Genomic DNA, 12,986 nt, shown 5'->3' with positions numbered 1-12,986 from the left:
CTATATCCTCTTCCTCACACTTCCCCACCAGAGATGCCAGGATCAGTGGAAACCCTGAGCTTTATTCCTGGGGTTCTTTCTTTGCTGGGAGCTGAGGTTAACAGATTGACTAAATCTAGTCATGTGGAGCATATATATGCAAATTGAGAAGATGAAGATGTTCTTTAAGGCGGGACCACTAGAGGAGGATATCATGCCTTGAGTAATGGAGAAATGGATACTCCCACATTTGAAATACAAGGGTATGATGAAAGCCAGAACTATTTCTTTATATACCAAAACTCCAGCTTATAATGTCTCTTTACTCAATCTATTTGTCCATGAATTTTAATGTTAATTGTCAAATATTTTTTTGGAGAATCTGGAACTGAAGTCAAGCAGGAATCAACTTAAAAAAGTTATTTTTACGCAAATGTTTTTTATTGCATTTTTTTGCTGAACGCAAAACACCTAAGACAGCAAAATGCAAGCGGTGCACGTTTTTTAAAGGAGACCAACAAGCCATTTGAATATTAGGACAGAGATAAGTGCACGATTGATTCTCCTATTCCATCGAGCAACGAGAGATGAAGGGTCCAACTGGTGGTCATGACCTGAAGAGTCAAGGATCAGGGTTCAGTTTTCCAATCGCAGGACTTCCAGCCAGTTCCATAATAACGGCGGTTCAGCAGCAGGACTACTCAGCTGGTGTTTGGCTTCGCAGGAGGGAGAAACTGGAACATGTAAGTCCCAAAATACAGCTGACTGCGTGTGGCTAAAACAATATTTAATTCTTTACATTAAATAAAGATGTACGATGGAAATCACAGAAGGATTATTAAAATATATGGGAACATGTCTGACCTTAAGCTACAGGATGCTGGTGCAAAAACAGGATACTATATGTCATTGAATATTTAAAAAAATGTAAAGATATGGAGTAATGATTTGATTTAATGCAGCTTTAAAAGTAATCTGGAAGTCCATGACACAAAGCAGAATTTTCTAGATTGCACAATCTACTGTCTCCTCATAAGATATATACTTTGTTAGTACTTTGCAGCACTTAGCTCTTTGTCTTTTATTAGACAGAAGTTGGCATGTCCTCAGGAGACTCTCTGCCTGCAGGTAAACAGAATAAGCATTCTGCAAGGGGCTTCTGGATGTAGTGATGTGTGAGAAAAAAAGAGTGAGAAATGAGAGTCCTGAATATTTGATGCTGAAGGGGAAACAGCTCCATGTCTGAGGGCTTCCTCCAAGTTGTCTACATAATCATCTCGGATGATAAAACAGCCAGAGTCCTTTTTGCAGACCTCTGCATTCATGCAGCCTGCATGACAGCAGTTTTCAACACTCACATACAGATCACAGACACTTCATGAAATGTTCAATGATTTTGTCTGCACAACCCCAGACAAAATCTTTCTTCTAATTGGTTCTATTAAGCGTGTCTATCTTATAACATAAATAAATTCACGTAAGAGGAAAACCCGATCTGCTGACAGCAGACGTTGAATATGGGAGGGTGTGTCAAAGTCAGAGTGCAATAAAATAGCATTTCACTTTCATAGTAAGTTGATTGAAACTGCAACTTCATCATCAACACGTTTACAAGTCCTGTGTCGGCGTTTACATCCTGTAAGCAGAAGTCACAAATTTCTATCAGAGTTGCATGAAAAAACATGAACTAATTTGATGGAATCTGTGGTTATTTTTACATACAAAGCCATAAATGCTTAAAATGTTCTGACAGGCATTTTTAATGCATTGTCTCTCCATCTATGTGAGAGTGTTACGCCCCCCCTTCTAGTGGCCCAAAAAGGACGCAACACAAAAAAAATGAAGCCCCATCTCCCTCCAGTCTCAAAAGCCAGCACACTTAAAGCAAGTTAAGAGATTTATTTTGATTGAAACATGAGAGCTAGAGTATTTACTTCAGAGTGGACCTAGGCCAAAATAACAAACAAAAATTGACCTACCTAACAAGAACCCAAATCTTACCTAGTAAAACAACATAAACCAAAAGACAACAACTTACCTCCCTAACATAACATAAACATGAGAAAACATGAGTCAAAGTAAATGGCAGTCCACTCCTACATCTCTAAACTCTATATAGCTGGTTTTGGGAGAGGTGGGAAATGTCAAATAAGCCTCCTTTGGTCTTCTTCCTGGTTCCTTTTATAGCAGGTGTGATTCCAGGAGTGACTTCTGGCAGCCAATCCACTTCCAGTGCTGGAGCACCACACCAATCACAGTCCGGCACCTGCACACTGACATTTGCAAGACACACAAAAAGAAAACCACACAAAGCAAAACGTCCTGGGACGTAACAGAGAGGATTGACATCTCACTACTGTTTTGACAATTTACTTGCGCTACAAAGTAAAGGATGCAATCAGAGTGCAAACTCGCCAGATTGATCTGACATAGAGATTAATGTGCTAGTTCAAAGACTGCATCAAGTTGTTTGTTGTGGTGTTTTGATCTAAGCTTTTTACTGCTTGTTAAAAATGTATTTGAGCATTTTATTGCCAATAAGTTCTTGATAATAAGGAATGATTATTAAACTGTTTCATTTATTCTTGAAGAATGTATAAAACCTTGAAACTCTCTCCCTCCATAAGGAACACAAACTATTTATTTTCAAACCACAACTCAAAACACATCTATTTAAAATTCGATACATCACCTAAGTTAATCTCCACCATATCTGATGAATTAATTTATCATTTGCTGTTGTTTTCTGTGTTTTCTCTGTAAAGTGTACTCGAGTGTCTTGAAAGGTTAATTAAAGGTTAATAAAATGTATCATTATTATTATTTTCATTGAAAGCTATCATGCAGTTAGCAGAACCCATGGGAGCCTGACTCTATTGGACACTACTCTGATCAGTCGGTTTTTCTTTGCTGTGCTGGGAAAATTTTGCACATTGAATGATCACTGGTCTGTACTGAAAAAAACACTAGGTTTTGGTTCGCAGTTTTCACCTCAACGTCATCACTGATTCTGCACTGACAAATAGTATTAAGCATCAGTTTCAGACTTAAGCTTTTGGGAGCCCAAAGTAAAGAATTGAATCAGGGGTCACATCTGCCAATGGCTACATTTTTTTGGTATTTAAGCTTTCTTTGAATTTTGAATTTTAAAAAAATGCATGTCTTAAAATGTGCTCTTTACCTAAACTCCTGGTCTCATATTTTCCATGTAGAGCACGTTATTCTCAGTCTGCAGGATTGCTAGTTGCTCTGAAAATCTCTAAAACTAGACTGAGGGGGGCAGAGCAGAGCTTTCACTCATTAGATTCCTTTTTTGTGGAATCAACTCCCTTTCCAGTTAGGGAGAGAGTCTTGATTTTTAAGACTAGGCTGAAAATCTTCCCATTTGATATTGATTATTTTCAAAATGGCATGGTTGACCATAGGTCATGCTTTCAGTTTGGGTGCTAAAGGCTGAGAAGGCCGAGGACCAATTAGGAGATGGGAGAGGTTTACGGCCAACCTTGTCTAGTTTGTTTAGCAGTAGAACATGCAAATCCTCTAGTTTGTTTTTCAATCTTCTGTAATCCACACCCCTTTTCACATTCCCCTGACTCATGTTGATGATGAGGTCATTATTTTTTACCTCTGTAGCCCAAAAAGTCACCCAAACTTTTATTGTTGTGTGTTCTCTTTTTCTGGGAGTTTTTGTTGAATTTGTTTTTCATTATTTTCTTGAAATATAGAAACGCATACATATTTTGGATGTTGTGTCTTGGTTAAACCTGTTTTATTCACCTTTACCCCTCATGGTTGAATTTATTTCCTAAGATGTTCACGCCTGATTTCTAGTTGTCATTCTCACAGCTGTTTCTTGTTGCTCATTACACTGTCTGTGTTTACATAAATATCCCTTCAATTTTTGTTGGTTTTTGTCCCGTTATTATGTAGTTGCTCCTATTTCATTCTAATTCTCTACATTCTAGTGATGATTCCCATTCTGCAGTGCTTCATGTTCTTTATAGATGTTAGATACAGATCATTTTTAACCTACCTGCCTCCCACCTCACCTACTGAAAAACACAATCCTGAAAATAATTCAAGGTTTTCCATGGCCTTATTGCATCATCTTCAACAGCTGCTCCCACTGCCTCATGTGGCTTCACAGTGGCCTCCTCCTGCTTGTGTAAATCTGTGATGTTTCCCATCATCTGTAATCACTGTAATTGCTTTTCTGCAACTACTTGAGTGCATTTAATGGACCATGTGCTATTAAGGAACCTTGGTTAGTGGCTGAAAGTGTACGCTGCTTTCTATTGTTCTCTATGCATCATTGTTAAGAAGTATTTATATATTTCTGGATCCAGATGCAAACAATGTACTCAAGTTATCAAATTTCTATTTTAAATTTGTGATTTATTATATTTTGTTCATTGACTTTGTGTGTATACGATTGCTCTAATGGATCACCAGATGACAGTCAGGCTGCAGAAACAGATTACACCAGAGACAGTGAAATCTCCCAGAGGAATTTGGGGATTGGCAGCTGGAAGAGGAGCAGCCTCTCCACCTCCTACATTGATTGTATTTTCTATTTCACAGCAGTGGTGCCTCTATCCCAATGTTATACTGGTTAAACTATGTCAGACCCAGAGGGGTTTTTACTGTGAGAGAAAATAAGAATGACTTTTTTAATATCAACAAAATCTGCCATTTTTTGTTTATGCTGTGGGCTGAGACATTATGAGCAATAGTGTTATTGAAGTCATACTAGAAATATATATATTTATAGCTGCAGATTGGCTACTACTGTATTGTGTGGCTGAAAAAATGAGAGGAACTTCTTTTCACATATTTGTAGACTATTTTATAAACACACACAATAAGTTAACTCTTTCAGTTGGTGATCGTTTGTCACAGAAAAACCCTCAAAATATCTGAATTGAAGCTACTTAAATTGCTATTGCACAGCTGTTGCACAGTGTCCCAGTGGAATATGAGCTTCAACACGACACATATTACATAAGTTTCCCTTTACAGTGGTGACTGTTGCATAACTGTTGCAAAACTTTTTCACAGTGTTAGATTTTCATTTTTTTTTTTGTCAGTCACAGTTTTTCCACGGCTTTGCAAAGGCGATCTCACATTCCTCCCAGTTTCTGGTGCCAAAACAAAGCATTGTGAGGGCGCTGACCGTGGTGCTGATGCGATGGGACTTCTTCTCAATGCTCCTTAATGTCAAAGTTAAGACGTTCATTGAAGCACGAGTCTGTGTTTTCTTTTTGCTGTTTATTCAAACTTGGGTAACACTTTATATTAAGATTCCTTAACAAGCTCTGTTAACACAGTAACAAGCATTATAAATGAATTTATAGGGTGTTAGTAAGACATTTATTAGTACAATAAGTCTAATAAGGTTTATTAAATTACTTAGTTAACACATTTACAAGCATTATTATTAGGATGTTTTTAAGATGCTAATGATGCATTTACTGACATAATAGGTGCCTAACAAATGTGTCAGTGTTAATAAGCTTAATAAGATTTATTAACAACCTTTGTTAACAAATTAAGAAGTATTATTATTGTTTGGGGTTCTAGTAAGATATTTATTAGCATTATAGACGTCTGACACAAGCCTAATTGTTCATAAGCTTAATAAGTTTTATTAACTAACTTAACAAATTATTAGGCTTTATTAATGTGTCAGATGCTTGAAAGATATTTATTAGCATTATAGATGTCTTGCAAATACCTGAAAGTGTTAATAAGATTTATTAACATCTAAAGTCAGACCATTGTCTTCTAAATCCATATTACTAAACTGCTTATAAGCTTTACAAATTTATTAATTAACTTTGTTAATAGTTTATTAATTGTTTTGCAGCACCTCATCTAAGTGTGGACGTTTTTTGCACAAACAACCACAAAGCATAAAGATTGTAAAAAGAACTTTATGACATTAAAACAGACTAAACATACACAAATCGTTTTGTAAAAGATATATAAAAATTTAATTCAGACAAATAATTAAAAAAAAACAACATATATACTGGTGTTGGATGACTAGCATCATAGCTAATAAGGATAAAGTATTAGCATCTATCCTGAGTGAAACATTCATTGCAAATCCCATCACCAGGAGACAGTTCTCTGCATTCAATGCCAACTGCATTCAACCACTGTTGCCTTGCTTCAAAGTCCACAAGAAAGTTGCACAAGCCAGTCATTTTTGAAGACCGAAAGCAAAAAACCTACAGGAGCCATGCTAAAGCTAACACGCTAACCTGCCCAGGTTAACTAATGTCACCATTGGCTAATGAATCTGTCAATCAAACTCATCAGCAAAACAGCGTGCTCACTTTCAGCCAATTGAAATGGCCTCTAAAGGCCCGTACACACCGGGACGAATATTCGCCAGCGTTTTTCGCCACGTTTTTTGTGTTCACACCCAGGCGATTTTCGCTGACGATGAGTGGAGTGAACATGCAATTTCATTCCCTGACGTTAGATGGCGCTTAATGTAAAACAGAAATACTCCTGTACACAAGGTGGCGCTGCGCAACTTTACGCTTCTTAAAGTCGCTTTTCACTCAGAAGAAGAGAGCAAGTATTTACACGCTTGTCAGAATCAAACAAAGAAAACATCAATATTTCAAGCACCAGTAGCTCCAACTGGTGCTTGGTTCGGGGATGTTTTAGAATGTCCGTCATTATTGCTTCGCGGCTGTGTAGACGCTACTTGGCGTCTATCTTCTTCGCTGGTATGTGTGCTCAGCAAGGCAGTTTTGTGTTTGAGCGCCCCCAAGTTGTGTTTTACTGTAACTTCAGAAGCTCCAGACACGTGAGCAAAAGCGCAGTTCTCATTGGTCGAGTAGATTTCGACGCGACGCGTCGAAAAAAAAAAAACGAACCCGAGGCGTTTTTTTTTTTTTTGACGCTTTAACGCCTGGCGTTTTTTCGCGTCGGTGTGCACACTCTCGTTGGTGCCCTTTGTTTAGTCACGAGGCGTTAAATCGCCGACGAAATTCGTCCCGGTGTGAACAGGCCTTTACTTTGCTTTCACACAGGTGACGAAAAAAGCCCCGCCCATCTTTGATTCTGTACCGGTCGGTCGTTAGCGTGAGGTGCTGCAAAACAATTAATAAACTATTAACAAAGTTAATTAATACATTTGTAAAGCTTATAAGCAGTTTAGTAATATGGATTTAGAAGACAATGGTCTGACTTTAGATGTTAATAAATCTTATTAACACTTTCAGGTATTTGCAAGACATCTATAATGCTAATAAATATCTTACAAGCATCTGACACATTAATAAAGCCTAATAATTTGTTAAGTTAGTCAATAAAACTTATTAAGCGTATGAACACTTAGGCTTGTGTCAGGCGTCTATAATGCTAATAAATATCTTACTAGAACCCCAAACAATAGTAATACTTCTTAATTTGTTAACAAAGGTTATTAATAAATCTTATTAAGCTTATTAACACTGACACATTTGTTTAGCACCTATAATTTCAGTAAATGCATCATTAGCATCTTAAAAACATCCTAATAATAATGCTTGTAAATGTGTTAACTAAGTAATTTAATAAACCTTATTAGACTTATTGTACTAATAAATGTCTTACTAACACCCTATAAATTCATTTATAATGCTTGTTAATGTGTTAACAAAGGTTGTTAAGGAATCTTAATATAAAGTGTTACCCAAACTTGTTCTGTGGTTTTAACGTGGTTCTGTTGTGATTTACACATGAAAAACAACTGACCAAAAGTTTTGAACAGCTCAAAGCAGAATTCACGTAAAGACCCTCGAATGACATCTGCCCACATCGACAAATGACGAACACAAGAAAAACGTATGAATTATCTATATCACGCATGTATCATGGAAGACCGAAATGTCATGCAAGGACAATTCGCAGATTGTACATAGCGGCAGTGTGACACGGCCTTAAGGCTTCAGTTTTCTGAGGACATTTTTTTGCGAATTGAACAAAACTTCAGTTCTGACCCAAAGGCTGTTAAAGACTTTAAGAGTTTCAAGTATTGCAAAACTGTAATCCCTGGCATTGATTTGTCCATCAATTTGAAGGCATGAACTGTCATAAAAAAGAATCTAACTATATATTATGTTTGGTTAATTAAAGATCTAATTTGACTGGATGCCTTTCTTCTCTGGGACATTTTTCTAATAGTTGACTTTTGATAAAAACAGGCTTTAAGAGAGAGAAACAAATAGCATACTTATGTGCAAGTTTCTTGTGCGTTTGCAACTCTTCTTTGCTGTTGGGAATTTTGATCCTTGCAGCCTAAATCTCACATCATCGATCTTCTTCTCTTCTCGCTTTGTTTGGTCCTTGAGACCAATTAAATTGATGCTCAAGGTGCTTGGCTCCTCGTTTGTCAGCTTGGTACAGATGGAGTCTCAGTTCATTTTAGCAGGAACTTATGTTTGTGAGACATGCTTTTTCTGTGATTGAAAATTTCAATTCTGTCCATCTGTGCTTTGAAGAGGAATCAGTCACATTCCAAAAAGTGTTAGAATCAAACTCAGACTTTAACTAATACTTGTGGAAGTGCAATTAGTTTCAGATTTTTCAGTGAAGGTGTTGATGCTGAAATAGTGTACAGGTCTGTGTGGTAACAGTGCCTTTCATCTTCTTCTCTGATCAAATGCAGATTTTGCTTTTAAACTTTACATTTCTTAGTTTACAGTAAATTAAAAATTTTAAACAGTATCTACTGAAGTGTAAAGTTCAAACTGTGGAAACAGCAGAGGGTGCTCTTGTGTAACAAAGGAGGACATAAACAAGGAGGGGACTTTGCAAATTAGGATTTTCATTTTCTTCTTCTACCTGAATGTCTTTTCAAAGTAAGGGTCTTAGATATAATCTCCATCTGCTCTTTTGTAAATCTCCCTTTTACACCTGATACACTTTCACCCACATCAAAATGCTACATTTGACTCATGGGAAAGGTCTAGAGGTATACATGCTTTTTATATATTAGAAACTACTTAGCTGATATTAAAGTCTTCAGACGGGTTCTGTTGCTTATATTGCATTTTGGAATATTGGAGTACTCAACTATCAGTAAACAGTCATGTTCTCCTGAAATCTGAATGATTTAGCACCGGATTGCAAAATCTTCTTCTCAAATATAGAAGAAGTTGAGATGTTTTGCATTAAAATATACTGTTAGTCTACCTGGTTATTTCTTTTTTACATTTGACATGTAAAATTTGAGCCAGATTTCTAGTGTTTGCATCACCACAGCAAGGATAAATGTTTTTAGCTGTCATGAGGTAAAACATGTTTGTGTCACATCCAAAGGCACATTATCCAACAGTGATGTTTTCTATTTAAAACTTTTAAAGCTGACATACACTTTTGAATTAAAGTGGAGTCAACTAAACTAGTTAAAGAGGTATCAAGACAAAGTGAAACAGTAAATAGATGTATATTTTTTTAAATCATAAGACCAAACTCTACATTTGCTCAGAGAGCAGAGGTAGAACTAGAGGGAGTAGAACTAGAATAAAAAGAACTGATTCATTAGCTATGCTGCCTCTGTCAAAGGATCATCATTGCATTTTTTTTTAAATCATTTTCCAACTTTTCTTGATTTAAATTTTTTTTTGGTCCTTCTGCTCAAAACGCATAACATATACCTCGTTTGCTCTCTTTGGTCACTTTCACGCTTGAGTTTACTGGATAGCTTTTCTTTATTTACACTACAGGACAATCCCAACAGAGTTTACTTTCAAATCAGCCAAGACCTTTGTTTTTCAGGCAGTTTTTTGTGCTTCCACACCTGCCTCAATAATGTGGACAAAAGACATTAATAACCAGTTAATGCTGAGCAGGCAATACCAAGAAGGTGGAGGGAAACACACAGCTGAAAAATGAAATATATGACTGGATGAAAGAGGTTGACTCTTTCCCTAGCTATTCAAATAACTGGTCAATGGACTCACTAAAATAATGATGAACTGGATTTTTCTTTATGTTCAAAGAGCTTATAATGTGTATCCCTTATTCATTCACACTTGGAGATGGTTAGCTACTGATGTACCCTGGAGCAGACCGACAGAGCTGTGGTTGACGTGCCTATGGCTCCTTTGACCATCACCGGGACATTCATATGCATGTCAGGGGATAAATAGAAGCCAATGCTTATTTAAGCCAATACCTTCATCTACTGTTCACACATTAATAAATAATATTCAAAACAGTTATATTTTCTCTTTTTCCACAGTTAACATTTCATTCAATAACTTAATATTCCAATTTTTTTTATTTGTCCATCATCATATTTTGAAAGAAATGTTTCTCTTGAAGTTTGATAATAAATAGCTTAATGTCCAGGCATTGTTCGTATTGGTTCTCAATTCTATTAAAATAGGTCAAAAGATGATCAGAGTGGGTCTTTAAGTCAAGAACTCATCAACTGATGGGTGAATATTTTAAAATCATCTTTTAAAGTTTGCTGATATGACGATGTTGTACATTTGTAGTGAAAGTGGAATCATTCAAGTCAAAATAGAACTTTAATTACTGTATTCCTTGTTTCTTTGGAGCCACTATAGAGCAGCATCATCTTCCCCCACACTGCTTTGCTGAAAAAGTATTTTCTGCAAATATAACTTTCATCTTTGAAATTCATCTTTGAAGTTTGTTGATTGTTTCAAACAAATATGTTTAGATTTGCATGTTAACTAAACTGAGGCTGAATTTAAAGATGGACGTAGTCTTTTGTGCTTCAACCAGTCGGTAAACACCCTAAAGTCCCTGCTGCTATTCTTTTCCCTTCTGGGTTGGATATCTGTGAAGAGCATTGCCACCCCCTGTTGACTTCTCTGTGTCAGCACACAGCTGCACTGTTAATACTCCTGTGTCAAAAGTGAAAACATTTCAACCATGTCTTTATGCGTGCAAAAAGAGTGATGACGTTTTCCTCTGACTCTTTAAATTGTGTAAAATTTCTTTGAGATTATCCCACACAGCCTCTCTGTTTCTTCCTCTGTCCCTTCAGTGTCTTGGTTAAAAATAGCTCTCAAGGCTTTGTAAATTGTTTGTTCCTTTGCATCAAAATCTTTGCTATTTTCTGACTTTGTTGTGCAAAAAAGACCATACTGTGAGAGATATATGGTTAATTATACATACACAAGAAGGAGAAGGGTTCACAGAGAGGCAAAAGGGGCCACCAAAACAGAAGAATTGCAAGAGAGTGACAAGAAAGCAGCCTGAACATTTATTTATTCTCTGTTTTATTTTCCCTTTTCAGTGGCGGAGAGCGCAGAAATGTGAGCTTGCCATTAGAGGGAGAGAGTGGTGAGATAGAAGAAGGGAGGGACGGATAGAGAGGAAGCATTAGAAGGAGGTGGACAAAACACTCCATATGATGAGAGGAGAAAAGGAAAGTGAGACACCAAAGAAGATGGAAGGAAGGATGGGCAAACAGGAAGAGATGGTGCATAGGTAGACAAAATTTAGGCGTGTCTGTTCCCTCTCTTGGTAGTTTCCATTCATGCAGTTGCAGCAGAGTTCAGGGAGGGGCAGGTCCTTCGCTTAGTTTGTTGCATACACTCCTCACATGTATGCACGTGCATCTACAAACCCAGTTGTTTGTGCTGAGCAGAGGGAAAGAGTCCCCCCTCCCCTTGTAACTCTGAGGGTAGAGGGGCAGCAGCGGATTGGGACTCCACACACATGGACCTCACACGCACGAGGAGCGGCACATGTGTTTTAGGGCAGACAAACATTGGAGGGATGCGCCATGAAGGTGAGCTGCTTTACACATATTTCTTTAAAACTGTCTGCAGTTGCGTTCCATCGACAGTAACATGTTCCAGGTGATTAAGTTTGATGCATCCCTGTGGGTTTGTGTGCCTGCGGAGAGTTGGATAAGAGTGCCGCTGATGATATTCTGGTGTATTTCCCTTCTTGGAAAGCAAAGAGGTTATAAAGGGAGCTTTGTGTGTGGCACTGCTGTTTAAAGGAGAAACGACTCGAAGATGAATGTGTTCAGCACACCTTTCAGTGTTTGCGCACAACTTTTGGACTTAAAGTGGAACGAGAAGACGATTGGAATTTGAGAATGTTTCATTCTGTTTTTGAAGTACTTTGAGGTGTTTACAGCAAAGTAATATTTTCAAGGGAAAAAAGTCTTTGCTTTGAATCTGCTTCTGTGGTTGATTATGAATTTATAAATCAAATCAGAAGTTGTGCAGAGGCTTTGATTGGACATCGTTCGTTAGGATGCAGTATCATTTAATTATTCATTAGGTTATTTATTGTTTTTGTGTTATTTATTAGAAACTTTAAATGTGAAAATGTTTATGAAAAGGATTTGAGGGTATCAAGTACAATAGAGCGTATTCTTTTTTTTCCCATGCAGTATTAAAAAAAAAACAATTGTCTTTCTATGATTAGATTGGACCCGTGTTGAACTGCAGGACAGGATGTCTGCAGTGTCACGTGTTAAAACCACAGAGGGGCTCTGTGGTACAGCCAAAACACTTAAAAAAAATGATTTAAAAAAAATTAACACGTTTAAGACAGATTTGTCATATTTGCAGGGTTTAACCATTACAAATAACTGTAAACACTCAGAAACATGAAGCAAACAGATATTATCTGAGAAAAAGATTTATGTTATTGTCATTACGTTTTGGTTTTGAGGGAAAGTTAGAGGAACTTTGACTAAAGCGAGGGCTAAATGTTTAAAAAAAATTAACAAGTATTTATTTATCGTTACAGAATCTACACCTAGAAAGCTGGTTAACTTTGATCATAAAAACTGTAGATTGGTATGAATATGGAGCAATCCTAATCAGGCTGAGGCTATTTAGTTAATTTGTAAAATTCACAATAAACTATTTTCTGTTGGTTTGATGCATTTGAAATGGTTTTTCTCAAATACTGTAACTGATCTGTATGCTTGAAGCTTCCTGTGGGCTGAACATTTCCAGCTGTTGTGTCAGAGTGAGCGGTGAATGAGTCAGACCCTCAGACAC

At 37.0% G+C, this 12,986-nt stretch overlaps 1 protein-coding gene across 2 annotated transcripts in view; it reads left to right on the top strand.

The window, feature by feature from the left end:
* Positions 1-469: 469 nt before the first annotated feature.
* LOC101156763 (inactive phospholipase D5) overlaps positions 470-12,986 on the top strand; it is a 63,658-nt gene continuing 51,141 nt past the window's right edge. The window contains exon 1 of one of the 2 annotated variants that reach the window (XM_078931893.1): positions 470-722. In XM_078931893.1, coding sequence (XP_078788019.1) covers positions 567-722 — 156 coding nt within the window. In that variant the 5' untranslated portion in view covers positions 470-566. Of the gene's footprint in view, positions 723-11,348; positions 11,753-12,986 lie in introns of those variants that run through there. The other variant, XM_011484304.4, reaches the window with a different exon arrangement.

The sequence above is a fragment of the Oryzias latipes genome, chromosome 15 (assembly GCF_053564925.1).
Source record: "Oryzias latipes strain Hd-rR chromosome 15, Olatipes_Hd-rR_3.1".
Classification (NCBI taxonomy): domain Eukaryota; kingdom Metazoa; phylum Chordata; class Actinopteri; order Beloniformes; family Adrianichthyidae; genus Oryzias; species Oryzias latipes.
Note: the sequence above shows the minus strand (reverse complement) of the source record. Positions and strands in the feature narration are given on the sequence as shown.